General features: G+C 34.0%; 3 protein-coding genes across 6 annotated transcripts; 2 read left to right on the top strand and 1 right to left on the bottom strand.

The window, feature by feature from the left end:
- Positions 1-1,953: 1,953 nt before the first annotated feature.
- LOC130827135 (protein PELPK1-like) lies at positions 1,954-2,880 on the top strand. Its single transcript, XM_057692775.1, has one exon. The coding sequence runs from the start codon at positions 1,954-1,956 to the stop codon at positions 2,878-2,880; it is 927 nt and encodes a 308-aa protein (XP_057548758.1).
- A 3,054-nt stretch (positions 2,881-5,934) lies between these two features.
- Positions 5,935-10,113, top strand: LOC130797684 (small nuclear ribonucleoprotein SmD3b-like). Its single transcript, XM_057660393.1, has 5 exons — positions 5,935-6,257; positions 9,158-9,210; positions 9,293-9,359; positions 9,449-9,505; positions 9,762-10,113. The coding sequence occupies exons 1-5, from the start codon at positions 6,099-6,101 to the stop codon at positions 9,804-9,806; spliced, it is 381 nt and encodes a 126-aa protein (XP_057516376.1). The 5' UTR covers positions 5,935-6,098; the 3' UTR covers positions 9,807-10,113.
- Positions 10,114-10,484: 371 nt separating this feature from the next.
- LOC130797656 (protein LAZ1) lies at positions 10,485-20,066 on the bottom strand. 4 transcript variants are annotated; one of them, XM_057660367.1, is made up of 10 exons: positions 19,726-20,037; positions 19,059-19,108; positions 18,341-18,614; positions 18,192-18,248; positions 17,320-17,428; positions 14,842-15,026; positions 14,673-14,761; positions 12,135-12,396; positions 11,539-11,790; positions 10,485-11,409 (listed from the first exon to the last, which is right to left on the bottom strand). In XM_057660367.1, exons 3-10 carry the CDS (start codon positions 18,491-18,493, stop codon positions 11,056-11,058), a joined length of 1,461 nt encoding a protein of 486 aa, XP_057516350.1. In that variant the 5' UTR covers positions 18,494-18,614; positions 19,059-19,108; positions 19,726-20,037; the 3' UTR covers positions 10,485-11,055. The 4 variants fall into 4 exon arrangements, with proteins under 4 accessions (XP_057516350.1, XP_057516341.1, XP_057516357.1 ...); XM_057660358.1 differs by lacking the exon at positions 19,059-19,108 and having other exon boundaries at positions 19,726-20,066; XM_057660374.1 differs by lacking the exon at positions 19,059-19,108 and having other exon boundaries at positions 18,341-18,652.
- Between the last annotated feature and the right edge of the window lie 1,284 nt (positions 20,067-21,350).

Below are 21,350 nucleotides of genomic sequence, written 5' to 3'. Positions count from 1 at the left end.
CCCATTGTTCCAAACCCAACAATGCCTAAACTCGGAAAGCCAAAGCGTAATTTGGTTCAGACATTAGGAGTACAACTGCCTACTGTTAATGGTGTGAATGTTAATGTAGGTGGAATTGTTGTGCCTTAATATACTTAATAAGGAATGGTGCACTAGTTTTTATGTCTTCAGTTTTATTCTTGTTGACAGTTTTCCTACTTTATGGGTATGTGTTGTATTCTTTCTTCACTCTCGAGACCCTGATCATAGTTCTTATGGTTGGAATACACTGAGTACAATGATAATGACAGTTTTCAGCATTATTTTTCTCCAATTTCATATGTTCTGAGGTTGTATTGTTGTATTATGTGTGTATGTGCAATGGAATTTATCCTTTGTACTTCTCATTCTTTATCATTGTTGTAATTTAATTTTAGATAATTAATATATTTTTTATCTATTTTATTTGTTTGTATATATGGAAATTAGTTAGATTTGTTAAGAAACCAACTCGATAAAAAGCATAAGTTATTGATGATTGTATCCAAAAAATATTACGTATACTCTGTCAATTTTAAATAAAATGGTAAATAGCACAAATTAGATGAATCCAAAGATATATATATATATATATATATATATATATATATATATATATATATATATATATATATATATATATATATATATATATATATATATATATATATATATATATATATATATATATATATATATATATATATATATATATTCGTAAGAATTTTTGTGCTGGTTGATTGACATAAAGCGTCTCAAGTTCGTTTTTATAATGAGTAAATTCTAAAATTAGTTCCATCAACTCAAAATAATTTCAAATGAGTATGAACAAGAAAAATAAATAATAACTAAAGTAAGTTCAAGAGGGTAAAAGTAAAGGGTCTAGTCAGGTTGGATTAGGTTTTAGATCAATTAAAAAAATATGTCAGGTGTACGCACGATAAATAGACTATCAGAGTATGTTAAAAGACAACTTTGGAATGGCTTTGGCCATAGATAAATTTCAGCAATGATAAGAGTACAAGCATGCTAGGCTGCTAGTTTCAAAAATGGCCTATTTTGCAAGGCAGCTCAACCTATAACAATTCTACTTCGGAATACTCTTTCAGTCTCTTTCATTTTGCACAAATAGGTAAATGAGTAAAATTTAGTAAAAGAAAATGAGTGTGACAAAAAAAAATGGAGAATATAAAGGAAGGGTTAAGATAATAAGATAGAGAGATAGTATAAGTTTAAGGGAGATTAAAAGAAGAGGGGGATCATTGCCAAAAAATAAAATAAAGATAACGATTAAGGACATTCCCATTATCCCGTACAAGGCAAGGCTTTGGGTGGTGGGGGGTATTTTTTTCCTAAAAAATGCGGACAAATCATACATGTTTCCCCACAAGGAAGGAGTAAAGAGGATGCGCGCAGTCCAAAAAACCCCCAGCTGATACCTTCTGCTCAACATGCAGATGCTCTATTCATTAAGCTACAAGCGCCTTTAGTCAAAAAATAAAATGATAAAATGATACAAAATTAATAGGACAAATAAATAGAGCGGTGTAGAATGAGGAGTACTGAGTGAGTACATATTATGTTTAATTAAAGATCACTTTCTAACTAGGTTTGGTGGCTGTGGGATTTGAATTTCTCCAGTTTTCCACCATTAAAATATCTCTTTATGAAGAATTAGTTTAGCTAGAAACCTAATTCTGATAGTATCCTGATTCATTGGTAAAATAACAGCTGAGCAGTTGAACAAAAAGCTCAATTTTCTTACACCTAACACATATTGTTAGACCATACTGTATGCTATACCTTACCTATAAATATAACTATGAAACACCCATCACACCATATTCTAAGCAATAGAAAATCAACTCACTTTAACAAGCTTTTGAGCCTTCTTTTAAACACTTGTTTTATTCACTTCTTTAAAGCTCTAAAGCCATGGGAACTCGTTTGTTTGTTATGGTTGTAATCGTTTTTGCTTGCCTGATTAATGCAAGCACAATGCCTGCGATTGCTCGCCGCCTTTTGGAAGCTTCAGTCCCCAAGCCTCCTAAACCTGATTTACCAAAACTCGATGTGCCTCAACTTCCAAAACCAATTGTGCCCGAGCTACCAAAACCAGAAGTGCATGAGCTTCCGAAGCCTACTTTGCCCGAGTTACCAAAACCTGATGCTCATGACCTTCCAAAGCCTACTTTGCCCGAGCTGCCTAAACCTGCACTACCAAAGCCTAGTGTACCTGAGCTTCCAAAACCAGAAGTGCATGAAGTTCCAAAGCCAAAATTTCCTGAGGTACCAAAACCAGAAGTGCATGAATTGCCAAAGCCCAGATTTCCAGAAGTACCAAAGCCAAACACGCATGAATTACCAAAGCCCAATTTGCCTGAGGTTCCAAAGCTAGAAGTTCATGAATTACCAAAGCCTAAATTGCCCGAGCTACAAAAACCTAAATTACCCGAGGTACCAAAACCAAAAGTGCATGAACTACCAAAGCCCAATTTGCCTGAGCTTCCAAAACTAGAAGTGCATGAAGTTCCAAAGCCTAAATTGCCCGAGCTACAAAAACCTAAATTACCCGAGGTACCAAAACCAAAAGTGCATGAACTACCAAAGCCCAATTTGCCTGAGCTTCCAAAACTAGAAGTGCATGAAGTTCCAAAAACTGTTGTTCCTGAGATCACTAAACCTATTCCTGAACAACCCAAATTCAAGCCAATTGAAACTGAACTTCCAAAGCCCACACTACCTGAGCTGCCAAAGTCAATTGTGCCTGAAGTGCCTAAGCCAACAGTGCCAGAGTTGCCTAAGCCTGTGATCCCAGAAATGCCGAAGCCTACTCTTTCGGTCGTCCCCAGCAAACCATAAAGACTTGAAGTGCATGTTCCATTTCCTGAGATCATGTAATATCACAAAAATGTGTTATACGCACTTATACTTAACAATAGCGTACCACCAAAAAATTTCTGCGTTTAAACATTTTGTTATTTTGTTGAGTTTGTATTATAGGTGAGTGATGATTGTATTTTCTTAATTATTGGCTTGATTTCGAGTTATTAGCACATTTATTTCCGTCTCTTGATATTTTGTACAAGTTTTATGCACATCTTTCATTTGGTAATATAATACATAAATAATTTTCTAGTTCACATGGTTTTCAGCATGAATGGCTAAATTCCATGTTCTTAAAATTTAAGTATGTACCTATTATTCTCTCTTTTTGTATTTAGTTGATTCAAACTACATACATTTGATTATTATTACATGTAACTACAAGATTTTTATTAAGGGGTTTACATGATTCAAGTTACATTTATAAGAAAAAATGTTTATTCTTATGGTAGTATCCAATTAATACACAAGGTTGACAAAAGTAAATCTCTTTGTTTGAAATGTTTTCTGTTTGATTTGAGATTGTATCACGGGTGTGTAATATTTGTATTTTCTTATCAGCATTTTCGAGTTAATAGCAGTGCATTTTTTCTGTTTTTTAGCAAGATAATTTGGCATATCATGCAGTCTTTCATTTGGTGATATAATACATATACAATTTTCTAGTTTTCGTTGGTATTTCACAAGGGTTTTAGCATGAACAGAAAACAATGTATGATTAAAAATTGTGCATGTACTTATCAGAATTTACTCAGTTTGTGGATGTCAACCTACTTAGCTGATAAAGTCATATGAGAATGATACTCATATAATAGTATTGTGACACTTCAATAAATCAAACAATATGATTCCACACCAAAATTGAGATCAAGAAATCTACTCACTCCACATAGAAACTAACAAGAAAACAATAAACAAAACCCTATAAATTAAACTAGACATAATTAAAACTAAAATGGAAAGCAATTAAACAATAAAAATAAAGAAAGAGAATAGAAAAACTTACAGATTGACGGCAACTGAATTTTATCGGTATAAAGGAATCGAAAGAAATTAAAGAAACTGAAAAATAAAATTATAATTAAACACTTATTATATTATTGATGATTAAACACCACATTTTCGGTCTTAATTTCGTGTCGCGTGCAATTTAAAATTGGGCAAATTAATTTAGTGCTTCTCTGAGTTCGATCTGTTAAGCTACACGTACACCGGCAATTGCTCCTAATAAACAATTCAAAATTGACAAACGTCTTGGAATAAAGGATAACATTCAATGATGATTGTAAAATTTAGGATTTTATTCGATTTTAAGTACATTCTACTAATTTTTAATGGATTGGGGTTCAATGTTTCAGTATTTTTCAGTTAAGAACGTCTCTAGAAATTGACTAGAAGAAATTCAACAGAAACCGTTAAGCATGCTGACAGTAGAAACAAAAATGAAAACAATAACGAAATAAAGATTCAAACAAACAATAAAGAAATTACACCAAGAAATTAACATGGTTCACTGTCTATGTGATAGCTACATCCACCGGCACCGAAAATAAACTTTTCACTATAAACTGAGAGATTATAAGATAAACGAGAAACCATAACAATGGCTTTCCAAGCTTTTTCTCTCTTAGTTTTCATCGCTTTTGTGTTTCATGCATCATACCTGATTCTAATTACAAGAGGAGTTTAAATAGTATATACTTAATAAAAAGAAATTAGGTTAACAATTACAAAGAAACCGACCCAAAAACTAATAGCTACTCTGCGCCCTGCGTAGTACTCCACACCCCGCGCACTTGGATCCATCTGTTGATTTCATCTTAAAACCCGATCTTAGACTCGGTTCGAGTCACAAAATCCCAACGCATAAATGAGAAACTCACCAGAAGAAGAGGCAGGAGTATAGCCGTTATGCTGTTGCAATTGCGGGGATGAGAAAATGAAAACCCTAAATTGAACCCTAACCAAAATTCGATTAAAAAAGAAAAAACATTCACAATAAATTAGCAGGAAACAGTATTAATAATTGTAATTTCAAAGCCTATCATTCAGAAAACAGCTTGAATTTTCAAAGCCGTTTAACCTGATTTGACTTTTACGGCCATAAATGGCGGCGGCTGGATGTTTCTGGTGGTAGTGGCGGTGGCATTGTCGCTGATGCTTGGACGAAAAGGGAGGGTCACTGAGAACATGCTAGTAGGTAAGGCATAGGAGTATGCCTATAGCTATTGCGTCGGTCTCGGTGGGTCGTCTCAACCGACATAATATTGATGTTATGTTATGTAGTTCACTTGTATACTTCCTCCACAAAATACTCATAACGTTTGTTTTTTCCCTTTTCAATATATTAATTTAATTTTTAATATTTTTATATATATATAGTAAAAAATTATAAAATTTAATATTAATAATTTTTCTATTGAGATAAATTAAACAAAATCTTTCTTTAGTATATTTTAACTTATAAATTAAGAATTAATCGAAAATTAAATATGAAGAGTGAATAATATAATAATTGTAATATTACAAGTAATTTAGAACGAAAAAAGTGTATAAAATTACTATATTTCAATATTTGTTAATACTACTTTTCCGTTTAATTATAGTGGTATAAATAATTATTCATTGACCAAAAATTTACAAGATATGAGCTCAGCTTCTCTAAGTTTGTCAAAATGTTTATTGCCAAATATTTGTAATTAAAGTTGTCACAAACTTTTATGAAAGACGGTCTTTTTGAGAGACATCTCTAATTGAGTCTGTCTATAAAAGAAAATGTAGAGAAAAGATAGACATTAAACTTTAATAAACTGGGCTTAAGAACATCTTTTAGAGAAACGATCTCTCAGAATAGTAGCCGATGGTCACAAACTCTTGATTTAGCAAAAACCGCATAAAATTGCTGGTCGAGTAAAAATCTACAACCAATAAAAAAATTAACCTTAATAATTTTTTATTTTGGTTTAGCAAATATTTTTGTTTAGTGTTTGATCAACTAATAATAAAACTTTGGCCGATGCCCTGCGGCAAAACGACACCGCTTAACTCAGCCTCAACTCCACATATTCTCACTTAGTAATAAATTCCACTCTGGAGCAGAAAAGGTGGAGACTGGAGAGGAGAGAGTACAACAGGGTTTAGGGTTCATTAAAAAAACAGAGGATTAAATTTTTCAGATTTCCGTTCAAGGAAGAATGAGTAGAAGCTTAGGAATACCGGTGAAGTTGATGCACGAAGCCACAGGTCATGTGGTAACTGTTGAACTCAAAAGTGGTGAACTTTATCGAGGCACCATGATTGAATGTGAAGATAACTGGAACTGTCAACTTGATAACATTACCTTCACTGCTAAGGTTATTTCTTTTCCTCTCTTCTGGGTTTTATTTTAAGCATTTTTTCTATCTGGGTTTTCTTTCCTAGTGATTTTGTTACATGGGTTTTGTAGCTTTTTGCTTCTCAGAAGTACCGATTTGTTTATCTTTGAATTTAGGATTTTTTCTTTGATTTGGGAATTTAGTCTCATTTTAATTTGGTATATTCTTGTTGTTCATGTTGTTCGGATTCTTGTAATTGTTATTTTGTTGGTATGATGTAGCCTTCTCATTTTTTACTTTGAAATCTAAGTTTTTAGGGTTTGAACTACGTATCGTTGAGACATAATTTGGGAGAACGTTCAGCATTTTAATTGATCCGCGTGCTTCAGAATCTACGGAGCACTGATTCATATTGCCGTATGGCTTAATATTGATTACTCATTGTATTGAGCTCTTGTGGAATGTGAATTATGTCTTGGTTGAATGCAAATGTTTTGCATAGGAGTGGATGATAATGGTGGTGTTTACTCTTTACGCTTTACACTACCAGGGTACAACCCTGAATTATAGAAGTACAATTTAAATGAAATTTATTGTCCTATACTGACTGGATACGACTGCTACTTTCTTATTGGAGATCTCTGCAAATGGAAGTTGAGCATGTCAGCTTATATTCCATTCACTGGAAGTTTTGCTGCTAAAAGTTCAAGATTGATTGTTATTTGTTCTTTTGTTTTCGCAGTCTTGCTTTTTTAAATTGACTTATGTATTGTTTAGGTGATTGTTTAATCCTGTAGATGGTTGATAATTATCGGTAGACCCCTCACACCATTTTTAGAGAACCTTCTAATGACATAACATTTTGCTTCCTTTTAGCTACACTCACTCTGTGAGTCTCAGAAATAAGTGTCAAAATTATCTTCAGCAATTCGGAAAATAAAGCATAATATGATCATTATTTTTGGGTTTAGTTTATGGAGGATTACAATCATACACAAAGATCACTAGTAGCTTAAGGCTATAGCTAAAAGGAGTATGAGTACATTGTTAATTCTAGGAACCAGAGTTGTGTTTCATTACTATATACTATTTGTTCTTGTGGGTTGCATTGTTCAATATTATTCCTTTTCCTAGTCAATTTTATGAAGCTTAGTAGAAATAGTTTTAGGATCTCCATTAAGATTCTTTTTGGAAGTTAAGAAGGGTGTGGACTCGTCTACTAAATTTCATGGTCAATTAGATGATGATTACATTGATCCTTAGGTCTTTCCTTCCACAAAGCTTGATGGGTTAGACTCTTTGAAGATTTTTTTAAGAAGTATCTATTTATCTTTCTTGCTTATGATTATGAGGGTGTGTAGTGATTATGAGGGTTAACAAATAACAAACATAGTCCATGATTTGTTTATAAAACTGTATAATTGATGATAGGTTATAAGGAAAGGGCTTAGCAATCATAAGAGTGTAGGCTTTTTAGAGGTGATCTGCATTGGATAGTAATGGATACTTAGATTAGTGAAAGGATTTGGAGGTTGTAGCATTTACATTGTCTAGAGCAAGCGGAGACTAAGAGTGATTATGGACTTGATGATTTTGTGCATATTGTGGCTAGTTTCTTATCACCCTAGATTTTGTATAGTGAGTTAGTGACACAAAGGATCATGTTGAAATGTTTCTAATTGCAAAATCTTGGAACTTGGATGTGTTGGTGAAAATTCTTCATTGGGGATTGAAGTTGTGTATCTCGATCATCTGCTACTATATAGATGGTATTGTTAATTTCTTTTTTAATCTACATATTTGGAAAAATGAAAATGAGGATTTTGGGTCATAGGGTAGAATGCGGGAGGGGGTCAATGAGAATCAAACTCGAGTCTCACCTGAGAAATATGTTACTTGCCGGCACTAAGACTAAAACTTGTAGTGGTGAATGAAATGGTTACAAAATCAGTGTTTGAAGCTAGAAGTTAGTATATAGCCGTTTGCTTGATTATGAAAAGTATTACACCAAGGATATGTAGGATAAGATTACATTTGAAAATGTGAGCTGTGGGGGAGAAAGGTATTGTTTAGAGAGAGATTCATGTTTTATTCTACTGAGTTAATAGAGTTAAGTGGACTCGTAAACACTCAGCTTCTATAACTTGACAAAGGTGAAAAGGTAATCTGAATCATATATGGCATATGCCCAGCAACTTCGTCACTTGCAAGAACATCTAGAAACAAACTTCTGATTAGTCTTCCTTTCTGGAAACACTTATGAATTGTTGCAGAAAAGGGTAATTAATTTAAGACACTGTTCTAAAGTAAAAACGAGTTCCTATGTTTTTCTAAGTGTATGGATGATGGACTGAGTAATTCTATAAGAGGAGGGATTACAGCTATTTATACTCCAGTCTTTATGAATCCCTTTTTTGGTTGGAAGTATGAATGTGCATGTCATTATGCCACTATAGGGGTCAGTTAAAAGAGAGAACATGTGGTAACTTAATGTCACATGATGTGGATCCAATGTCTAGCCTCATTCTGTTGTGCGGCTATGTTTCTTTGGAATCACCTCTAAATCATGGTTGACCTCCACTATCAATTAAGGAGGCATTCCACATTTACGTCACTTGTAATACAAACTAATAATTCCTCAAATTTATCCCCCTTTTCTGTGGTTTTCAGGGGAATCAAAGATCACACTTTACCCTGAAACTAATTTGTTGAATTCTTGATAGGGGAGAAGATATGTTGTATATATCTGCATTTGGCATTCACATGTTATGTCTTTAAGATAACTATAGCTTTCCCAAAGAGGCATGATATGCTAATTAATGCCATTTATGAAGGTTCATCTCCTTTGTACAATGTCTATTGGCTGTTATGCTTGATAATTTAGATTGTAAGATGGGATTTCTGCTTCCTATCGCTGATATTTGTCCTTCGGTCTGCAGGATGGAAAGATCTCTCAACTGGAGCATGTATTCATTCGAGGGAGTAGAGTCAGGTGAATAACAATCATTTATCCTTAAGGGTGTTGTGTACTTGTGTTTTTATATTGTGTCGCTAATTGTGATCTGTGTATTCAGGTTTATTATCATACCAGATATGCTGAAGAATGCACCAATGTTTAAACGTCTAGACGCAAGAATCAAGGTTTTTTAACCACAAACTATTTTGTAAATCTCTTCTTCTATTTTAGTGTTAGTTTTAGGAAAAATCACATGATTGATTTTCCCTTTTAGGGAAAGAGCGCATCACTTGGGGTTGGACGCGGTCGTGCTGTAGCAATGCGGGCAAAGGTAAGCTTGTGCATGCTCAAGATCTTCAAACTTCTATGCCATCTTTTCTTTCTTTTTTCCTGTTACTTGGGTGATGACTGATACACCATCAAGGTTTGTTGGAATTAAGGCTTTGGCGTTGTCGTGTATTTGGATGATGCGTCATTGTGCTTCACTCAACAGCATCACCAAAGCCTTGTTCCTAAATGATGGGTTTTGCTATTGTTATTTTTCACTATTTCGTATATTAATGCCCCTGTCATTGCTCACTTTGCAGGCTCAGGCTTCTGGAAGGGGAGTTGTGCCACCGGTGCGTAGGTAGAGTTTACTGATAGCAGGTGCAACTGGTCAGTCTCAAGATTTTTTCATAGCAGTGATTAATGGGGATTTCGGTGTATGGTCTGAGACTTCTGTTTTGCAATAGAGGACATCTGAACCTATACATAAGAAACTGATTTGATTCTAGGATGGCAGTATTTTGCTAATTTGCTTTTAATGTTTAGAGGTACTGTAATGTTTTAACAGCTAGTCTCTTGAGAGACTCTCTCTTTGAGAGAGGCCTAGCTCATTAAAAATTAATACCTACTTACCGTATTTTTAATGTCTACTTACGTTATTCTTAATGCTTATTTTTAATATCTTAAATGTTTACTTACATCATTCTTAATGCCTACTTATAATATTTTAAAAAATATATACTGGGCTAGTTCAATTAGAGACGGTCTTTCAAAGAAACCGTCTCACAAGAATTTATGAAAGTTAAATTAACAACATTTTTTTATCTTAAAGAGGAGATTTTTTTTTTTTTTTTTACAACTTTTTTTACTCATTGTTATTGAGTAACACCGATTAATGTTACTATCATACGAACTTCAATACAGAGTTGATACTCGCTCTGCTTTTCTCTTAAGCGTCAAAATTGTCCAAGAAAAATAGTGCATACATTAATAAAATACTTATCTTTTTAATGTAAAAACTTTTCGGAAAAAAGATGCAGAGATTTATAATACGAGTATACGACAGAATTATTACTTAAAAAGCGTACAATTTGGTTGTACTATAAGTTGAAACAAGTTCTAATAAGGAAAATCTAAATAGGTGAATTTTGAGTTCCGAATCAGAAGTAGTTTAGGATCTACAAATATACAATACAATCATACCCAACACGGGTTAGGTTGCCAATTTGATCAGATTATTGGGGTGCTGTGGCCCGTGATTCAAGAGTTTCAATGTCAAAACTCAATAGGTCAATGAAAATGCAATACATGAATACTTTCACATCCCTCCTCACCCACATAAATAGCAAAGGTATGGAAGAACCATAGAATCCAGTGGTTAATATAGGCTTGCAAGCAACATGTAGGCAAGGGAAAAAGCACAAGCTCCCAAGTACCGACACACAAGACTTGGCAAATCGATCATCTGTAGTTTGTATTCGAACGTTGGATACCAAGCTAAGGCAAAGTTCTGTAGCTGAAAACTATGAAGCTTCACTATGTAGTTTTAGGATGAATGATATCACGATACTTGACACCCTCGTGTGCTTTCTACAAGTTCGGAAATATTCTGAACTACTCTTTGACAACCCATCTACGACCATGGATCATAATTCCACCGTAGCTTTGGTCACTACTCTCACCTCCACTTTCGCTCGTATAGCCTGCCTTTTTCCGATGCTTTTGCTTCCTTCCCCTTGAGGTCCCACTGTCGCTTATGCTGCCATTTATAAGTGGATCATCAATACCGCGAATCACTCTCCTTGGTGGCGAAGATGTAATGCAACTATCATCCTTTGTTTTCCTCTTCTCTTTGTCTCGTTTTTTTATATTTTGTGAGATCTCATGTAATTTCTCATTGAACTTTGTGATTCCCTTCTCCATTGGTTCCACTGTCTGATTGACAGTAAACTTCACATCTTTAACAATCTAAAACACGGTTACAAGAAAGTCAGATGTCGTGTTGCAAAAAAGGAAGTATTGAAGTTCCATTTTTTTCGTAGGAAATTGAACAAATATAGTAATAACATCACAAGATATGAGCAGGATGGTACTTACATAACCACCGCCACCAAAAAAGACATCCCGAACACTTTGGCCTAAGGTCATGCCACTTTTGGCAGAAAGGTCGGGCTGTGGTATGCGTACTTTTGTGGGGCGTTCACTATCCCGAACCTCGTCCGGATCAACAGGACAATCAGCTGACACATAATCTCCAAGGACAGAAACCGTTCCAGGAAAAAGGTCTCCCATTGCTTCATAAGGTTCTGCTGGAAACACGTATAAATGTACAATAGAGGCAATGCCCATCTGAGCCAATGAAACATATACAATAGTTACACTTCAGTTGAGCAAATAGAGATCGCTGCATACTTTTCATGCAAAAGTCAATACAAGGAAGCAACATGAACTATGATGCACAAGCTCGACGAATACAAGTTACATGACGACACATACTTTTCAAACAGGTGCTCAGCTACAGCAATTTGTCTTAAAAGTAAGACGAAATAATGGATGCTTATTTAGATTCCAACAATCTAAATCTTCAAAACCAATGCCAGAATAAAAACAGGAGATTGGAGATGGTATCTATGCTGCTAGTTAAGCCGATAGAAAAAAGTTACATCAACCAAAAAGGTGATTTTAATAAATACCTCTATGCATATGATAAAGTCCTGAACGCTTGATTTAAATTGCAATGCTTGAGCTATGGGACTTTTAAACAGGCCAAGATCATAGAGAATTGCTATGGCAATCCCTTGCCACCACGTCAAAAACACAATGGACTTAAATGTAAGAAATTTGGCCAACGGTTTTATGTGCTTCAATTCATCTTTCGCAACTGTATAGAACTGCACCAAACAATACAACGCCCATGTCTGACTGAAATTCAGAACTACCGCCAAGTAAGCATACCTACAAACGAAATGTTAGTTCAACTGTAGTCCATATTGAGTGCAAAATACGGGAGTTGGTCAATACATTACAGCACCATTAAGTAAAAAATGAATATACAGCCCGTTTGGTAATCAGTACTAAATGATTGGAATTGGAACGATTTGTAGTGTAAATTTGATATGTATCATTTCATTTCAAAGTTTGATCTAAAAAAGTTTTTTTCTTCACAATTTTTCAACACTAAATATCACATGTTCAAATGGTAATACTTGGAATGAATTTTGTGAAGAAAATAAAATTGTTAAAGGAGTATAACTATGACCATTAAACTTGTTAAGAGATAATCCTACTAAAATTACACTAATTTCCATTACTATTTCCACCATTTAGTACCGATTACCAAACGTGCCGATAGAGTAATAATAAAAACTTTAATGAAGAACTTAGGGCTATCTTAAGTACTCTATAAAATCAATTTGTCATATTCCCAACTTGAAATGATTATGGAAGATTAAATAGCCTTACAGATACTGAGTTACACATATATAAGTGTACAAACATACAGACACGTGCACAGTAATGTATCCTAAGAACTAAAGCAAACCTACAGATTCCCACCATATCATCCATGATTCCATCACAATCATCTCAATAAGCCTAACGAGACTAATAATTCAGAATTCTCTTTAGATTTAGAAAACTTGCATACAACAAACCAAGTGCTAAGGCATTCGAAAATCAAGCAAAGCTTAGTTTCAGATGTTTAAATGAGCAAATCATGAGTTTGAGTACGTATGAATGAGGAACTGAGGATCAAGTTTGCAGGTTGGAGGTATAGGCTTCTAGCCATTACACACGGATTAGCTCAATGCAAACCACCTATCTCCACTCAAACACACCAAAATCCAAATCAGAGGCATGTCAAACAGACAACTATTCAAGTTGATTTGCTTTTTCTGAAGATTGACAAAAAAGATAAAGACAACACGCCTTCTTTCTAGGGATTGTGTCACTAAGAACCCAGAAGGTTCAGTTGAGTGGCAGAATGAAACAAGATAGGGAATTCCGAACCCAAAAAAATAGCCAGCAATAATAGAGCTTATGCCAAAGTGTAGTGAACCCCTACAGTCATCTGCAATGTGACTATGAGAGGGATTGTGACTGCATATAAAAGCATTAAAAGGGCACTTATTAGAGATGTTTATTGAGGGGTTGTCCGCCAAGTCAGACCTGACCCATTTGCTCTAAAACAGACAGACGGGTATATTTTTAATGTTGAACGGACGAAGACATCCATTAATGTTAGATCTTAACTTAGACTGAAACAATTTTAAAAATTTACAATTTTAAGGTTGAGGATAATCTCAAACAATAACACCCACAAATCAAATCAGCTTCATCACAAAAATCTTTTGCAAAATGTACACCTCTCCTCCATCTTAGTTATCATGTGACTTAGAACACAACAAATCGGGTCGGTTTGCAAACCAAAGTTCATTGGTTTGAGTTCTAAAAGTAGCGGGGTGTTCTTTTTTAACAATTCAATTGAAAATTTGAGACTTCAACATGTAACGAAACAAATTTGCTATGTAATATTTCCTTTTGTGTTTTTTCTTTTTTATTTGAAAAAAGCTTGATTACAAGCCTGTTTTTCCACAGGACATGACCACTATGTGCCAAAAAATTAGGTTCACTAAAGCTAGGACGATTCACAATTTTTAGGGTGCTGGTAGTTTGTTGAAGGCAAGCCAAACTCAATTTCTGGCCATGAACACCTCTTGGATAGACTAAATATATCTAATTTCACCTTAATTTTTATGTTGAAAGCGAAAAGGGGACAGGGAAAAGCTTCCTTGGTTTTCAATCATGCAAAAGTCTGTATCTGGTAGGGAAATATCACTCACATATGATACCTACACAGTGCACATTAGATGAAAGAACACAACTAGTTGAAAACTAAATTTGTTAAATTTTCCCTCAAGAGTTAAAAGCTCGCATCTCAAACTGCAAAAATACTACGAACAAACAAGTAATAACTAAAATGCATATGAAAAAAGAATTACAAAGAGCATTCAACTAGGGCCCTATAAAGGTCAAATCCAGTCAAATGCTGGAATACGATTTTTGGAAAGAACAGAAAACATTAACAAATAGCTACGACGTACAAGGTAGTTTATTGCATTATTGCAAATCTGCAAGTGATATAGAGTAAAATGCAACAGGAATAACTAAAACCACATTTTAAGGCATATGGAATATAGATATCTTTTAGCACAAATGGTCATCTTTCTTACCCACAACTCAACTTGAAGTCCCCATCACAATACACATCATAGGCTTCAAGAATAACAGCTATTAGAGCGGTCAAAGCTTTGATAATCATCTACAACAAAAAAAAAATCAACAAATGCCCAAAAACGGAGCATACAAATAGCAATCAGAAAACCAGAGTTTCACACATACATACTGAACAATACCAATCTTGATTACTTGGTACAACCATTGACCAAGTTTCCAAGGTTTAAAGAATAGACTCATTGGAAAATGATGCTTTACAACTCCCTTTTCAGAACCATGCTCCAACAACGGCATTTTTGAAGCTGCACGTCCTTCCCTTTCTAAAAATTCAACTGTCCTTTCTTCACCACCTTCACGACAAAAAAGTATTTATGGGAGTTAGAGAGATATTGCACGTGGAGCTTAAGCATAATTTACACGTAAAAATTCTTTCAAGTAACATCTTGCAAGCTTGTTAATGTACAAGAGGGCAAACTCTTATTTCAGGTATTCATAATTTGTAGTAACTTTATACATGTTACAAAAGCTTATAAGAAAGAGATACCATACACATACATATTCGGGAAAAGCACATTTGAAAAGATTAGGACACTGGATATCAACATTATCCAAATAACAAAGCTACAGCCACCTAGGCAAAAAATTCTCACATAGAAAAGAATCAATGTCTAGGAAATCATAAAAAGAGAAAATTGCAGTCACCACCAGTCCACCACAATGAAGGCAAGATACATTTCCAAATAAGTAAATGTTTTCATCTATCATGCAATTTACCAAAATCAATACACTAAAACAATAAAACTCTCCATCAAAGATCTGATAGAACACATTTTGTCTAAGACAACCACTTTAGCTCCTCTTGAACAGGCTTAAATATGCTCTAACTAAAATTCTGATCAAGCACATTTTGTCTTAGACAACCACTTATGTTCCTCTTGAACATGCTTGAATATGTTATTAGGTTTTTGAAGGCTTAGTACACACTACAGAGCATGGCTTGGGTTATAAAAAAGATCTCATGTAGGCTTCAATGGGAGAAATGACACAAGGCTCGTTTGGAATTTAGTTATGAGTAATTGCTAAAAATAAAATGGTATACGAGCCTGCCCATCAAAAAAGGTAAGCCAATTTCATGAACCATGAAACAAAATGTTACACTTGACAGCATCACTGATTCCCTTAGTTAAAAAAAGAGCCATACATCACTTCAGTCTATAACCACCAACATGCTAGAATTTGAGTGTTACAATTTAGTGACTTACACTTAGCTGATACTTATAGCTGAAGGATGATTCAGTCCCTCCACAAAGCATGGGAGATAACTTAATACAAAAAGAGATTCAGTATGATGGATGATCTCCTAGGTGACTGTCATGTGCCAAAACACACTAAAATAAGCAAGCATTGATTCAGTATGTCAGACTAAGTTTCCTGTCACAACCTCCATAAAATTACTTTGATTTGAATGATTGAAACATATAAAACATAATCACGTGATAGAGCAACAAGTGAAACAGAACATGCTTTTTCAGACTTCAGATCATTGTAAACTGAGCAATCTTCAATTTTCATTTTTTTTCTTATTTCATCAGAAAACTCGGAAAAAAGAATCACAATTCAAAAGAAACAATAGTAATCCATCAGTCAAAATAACACCATAAGCTATCAGTGGACAACCCCAAAGTTTGAAGAAGTCATTATTTTTATACACAAAAACGCAACCAATTTAGGTCCAAGTACTTACTAACATAGGCTTAGTATTGGTCTCTTTTTGGAGTTTTAAATGGAAGTAGGAGCAATACTGGTTGTGGGACTGTCACAATCTAGTTCCATGTTAATTATAAAAAAAGGAAGACTAATATTCATATTCACTCCTACAAAGGAAATCACTTTTTCATTAACACAGTCTCTTGTTTCAATCAATCTCTTCAGTCTTAGCAAGCCAATTCATGAAATATGTCATATGCAAGCATGGCAGGGGCAGACAGCACGACACCATTGCCAATTGGAGGGGATTAGCTTTTTTTACCTATTTCTGCCTGAATAGTAAGAAAAGGAAGTCAAATAGAATTACTTCTAAATCTTTATAATAAGAAAACAATACATTTAATGATGCCAATAAAGGAAGGAGAAGTCGTAAGACGCAAACAGTCATCATTCTTAACAAACATAAATCCAAGAACTGATTTCTACTGAAGCACTCAGTTCCATATAAGCATCTATACGGAGGAAATAAACATGTTAAAAAACAGAATATCATGTTACACATAGAATCTGCATAAACAGTCATTATATGACATACAGTTGCTAAAAAGTAAATAACGTTTTTAATTCACAGAAGTCTGAAACTAAATACCGCAAGCAGAATGAAGGACAGAAGCAAATGGGAGTGCACTGCTAGCCAAACTAGCTGTCCTAAAAGAATCTGCATGCAGCTGAGAAACAAACTTATATGCATTTGAAAGGAATCATAATCCAGAAGCAAAAGATAGAAACAATGAATTTTGGCTAGAATCTCTAGTCATACAAATTTCAAGCAACCTAAAGAACAAAGGACTATAACAATGGTCAACAGAGCAAGCCAAGTGTAATTGCAAACTAGGAGTAAACAATTTCCTTTTAGATTTTCTCATAGAAACTTACCCAAACATGCCACAAGATATCTGGCAAAACAATACATTGCGAAAGATTCATAGCAATCTCGTAATATCTCAATGTCAACACTTATTGATGGCTTCATTAATGAAACAAACTGCATGAATACAAGGTTATCATTAAAGGTGAAAACAAGTAACGCAACAGGCTACCTTTTAACATTAATTTTAATAGACAATTGCTTGAATTTCCAACTCAAAAATTAGGAAAAAGTTGAGTTTCAATTTTAGTCACTCCAACCAGATTGGATAAAAATAAAGTCAAAAACAAATTATTAATTAGTTAAAATCTGTTTATTTGATAAAAATCAATTCAGCTCAGTATATATCAAGAGAATAGAATAGCACAGAAGATAATCACGAAATATTAAACATCATGGCAGGAAAAATTTTTACTAGATTATAATTAAGTTTTGAATTTTAAAAGCATTAAGAACCCCAAAATCAGCACTAATGAGAAACAAAAAAGATGAATATGAGCACAATAACAAAAAGAAGAGATGCACGTGGCTGCTAAGCGTTCTATGAGGGTGTCCAAGTGAAAACACACGAGAAGTTCTAGACACCTTAACAGCTTTACTGACCAAATCAGACAATTTGGCACAAAACACCAATGCTTTAAAATGCATTTATGAAAAATTGACAATAATCAAATTACTTTTTAAGAAGATACTTCATATATCTTGTGTTCCTGGAACTTGAGAAACTAATCCTACTATTTCCTTGAAACAAGCAGCAGATGACGTATTGACGTTCTAGAAATGATGATAAGAATATTGTGTGCGTTTGCTAAATATAAACTTGAATTGAGAATGAAATAACAGAGGTAACAGCAAAATATAAACCAAAGCAAATCCTTACTGATTCAATAGAATAGCAAGGAACCATTAATATGACCCCAATTAGGAACTTCTGCTCCTGAAAAAGCACCAAAAAAGAGGATACAATCAATTTACAATCAACAGAAAAATAAGTAAAGTCATAAGAAAAGACAAAGAAATTGACCAAACCTCTGGATTTTTATAAGCAGAAAGGTGCTCAAAGAGAAGATATAAGGAAAGACATAAGGTCAGTATCACAAAGACACCTGCAATAAGAACCGCCCATGAAGGTGCAGCATATTCTGAATCGAATTGTAGAATGAAAAGATTGTTTGTCCTCATCAGTATCAATAACTTGCAAGTTATGCCCGGTTGTGTCAGACAAAACCGGCATAATGATCAGAAACCAAAACTGGTTGCATATTCAATAATCAATACATGTCCATAAGGACTACCCTGGCTCCTGTCCAATAAAACATCATCACTTCAGTACTCAATACCCTAGCACAAGAAAATTCCCACAAGTCAATCAACAAACAGAAAAACTTCAAACCTACCTCACAGTTTCATAGTAAAATAGATTAGCTATAATGGTTCGATCAAACAAAAACTAGAAACATAATAAGCCCATCAGTCCCACAAAATTCAGCCAAGGAAAACATTTTTTTAACCCTCCTCATTTTTTCTATAATACAGCATATTACCACTCGTGTATTGAAAACATTTGACACCATAGTGTTTTGCCGTTCCCATATTTTGCAATCAACAAACAGAAGTTCAAACCCCACTCATTTTTTCTAACAAAAACCCTCAACCCATAAATTACCACAATTCTCATTCAACATCATCATCAACATAATACTGAGTATATCAGGCCCGAGGAGGGTTGAATGACGGTAGACCATACCCTTATCAAAGATCTAAGTAGGTTGCGGTCATTAGACCCTCGAGGAAGACCTACACAAAAATACACATGAGCCCGCATATGCAATAGGCAAGACAAATAGCAACACAAGTCATGACTTATAACATAATTTTACAATTCTCACTCAACAAACAACAGAAACACACCTCATAGTTTGAAACAAAAACCATAAACGCATTAATTACCCGCAATTCTCACTTAACAAACATCAAAATTAAAACCCACCTCATCTTTTCTAATAAAAACCCTAAAACCATAACATACTCACAATTCTCACTCAACAAACAAAAAAATTTCTAACCAACTCAGTTTTTCTATTAAAACCCTAGATACATAAATTACTCACAAATCTCCCTCAACAAACAACAAAATTTAAAACACACCTCATCTTTTTCGTATAAACCTTAAACCCGTCAAATTCAACCAAAATAAACACTATAAAAACATCCCTTTTCCACAACAAAATGGTTTTTCGAAAAAAAAAAAAATCCCTTACTTGGGCACACATATGATAAACATTGAACCGAAAAATGAACCAACTTTCAAGGGTGAAATTAATAGAAATAACAAGAACAACTGATACAGTCCAGCAAGGCAGCAATTAAGCTCCAAAATCATAACGAGATGATAGAAAGAAAAATAAACATACCCGATACCCAGTATTGAAATTCAGATGAAAACAAAGAAAAAGTATTGGTGGATGATTACAGTTGACCGGATCTTCCAACAGAATATGATGAATGATGAATGATGAATGATGAATGACAATATATACAAGCTGCGAATATATGAAGAATATATTGAATTCGATCGCAATATTAAATGCCTAACTGGATCACTTTAAGGAAGTTGATAATGGATGAAAGTGTTGAAAAGGTGTGGGTTGGTGAATACGAGACCTGCGAATCTGCGATTGGGGTTCGTCTAGTGTCGACCCGAGTCGCTTCAACGGGGGTTTAAGTTGGAGACATGATTCACCTACTCAAACTTTGGCCACTTGTTTATTTGTGTTTTATTTTTCTAATGTAGGTTAGACCGATAGAATAAGAAGGGCGACGATAATCGAAATGTACTTGCTCCAAGAGGTGTATTGGGCGGATTTGAACGAAATGTGACATAGCGTTTAAAAATTTGTTCGAGGGCTCAAATATTCAAAAGCTCGTCAGCCATTGCATACCCAATTTTAAAGTCAATATGCCCTTTTTCTTAGCAGGCGAGACCACGTTTATCATAAGTCCGATTCTGATCTACAATTCTACGACTCTATGATCAAAAAATAGGCGAGCAATTTGAATATTAAGTAGGATCTTAATAATGTTGGGATTGTACGATCCTACCAAGATCAGAAATATGGGTGATATGATCATAACCCGAATTTATTATCCTACTTTCCGATTAACCGATCCTACAAGGATAGTCTCAATCATAAAAAATACAATATAATGTAGCTTTTACTTACGTATAAATATAAGTTATATATCGTCATACATTACGATTATAAAAATTCATATACTTATTGATTTGCAGTTCATAAAAGATTATTAAAAGTATATACCATGTAATCAATAAAAATATATGAAGTCAAATAAATCTTTACACCTCAAGACATAAAAAATGAACTAATATGAAAACTATGACGGATAACAAATTAAAACATATTCATAGCATCACGATCCGATTCTAAGATTTCGATCCGACCTTCTTTTGATCCAATATAGGATTTCGATTCTAGCAACAATCTTGGGCGAGACCACAAGTAAACGGATGTAATTAATATAAAAAAAATAAAATACAATGTTGAAATAACTTCTAGCACTGATAATGTTGTATATAAAAAGGTCTTCTAAGGATCATGCTCACACCTTCTGATAGTGCTAAAATCCCAGTTGCTCTCTAACTAAGGCAATTTCTTGTATTTTGCCATGACGATTAATAAGAACAAGGACAGTTGTTATCACACGTTAGTTTGATTCTTTCTAAGTCTGTTTTTAATCACGAACAATTATGTGTCGGAGTTTTTAAAATGCCTAACAGAAAAGGTCTAAAAATTCTCATATGTAATGATGAAATAACTTTGCGCTCATATTATTGGATACCGAGAGGTCTTTCAAAATCTTTAGATGTTATGTAATATTATATTTTGAATCTCTCTCTACATATTGTTTATTTTTGTTTTCTTATAGTATTTTGCATAAATTATACATGTATGATTTGCATAAATATTCATATCTAATGCTTTTTTATGTAATTGTTATAATATTATTATAATGACAA

The sequence above is a fragment of the Amaranthus tricolor genome, chromosome 1 (genome assembly GCF_026212465.1).
Source record: "Amaranthus tricolor cultivar Red isolate AtriRed21 chromosome 1, ASM2621246v1, whole genome shotgun sequence".
Taxonomy (NCBI): domain Eukaryota; kingdom Viridiplantae; phylum Streptophyta; class Magnoliopsida; order Caryophyllales; family Amaranthaceae; genus Amaranthus; species Amaranthus tricolor.
The sequence above is the reverse complement of the archived record's forward strand: the minus strand, read 5'-3'. Positions and strand labels throughout refer to the sequence as shown.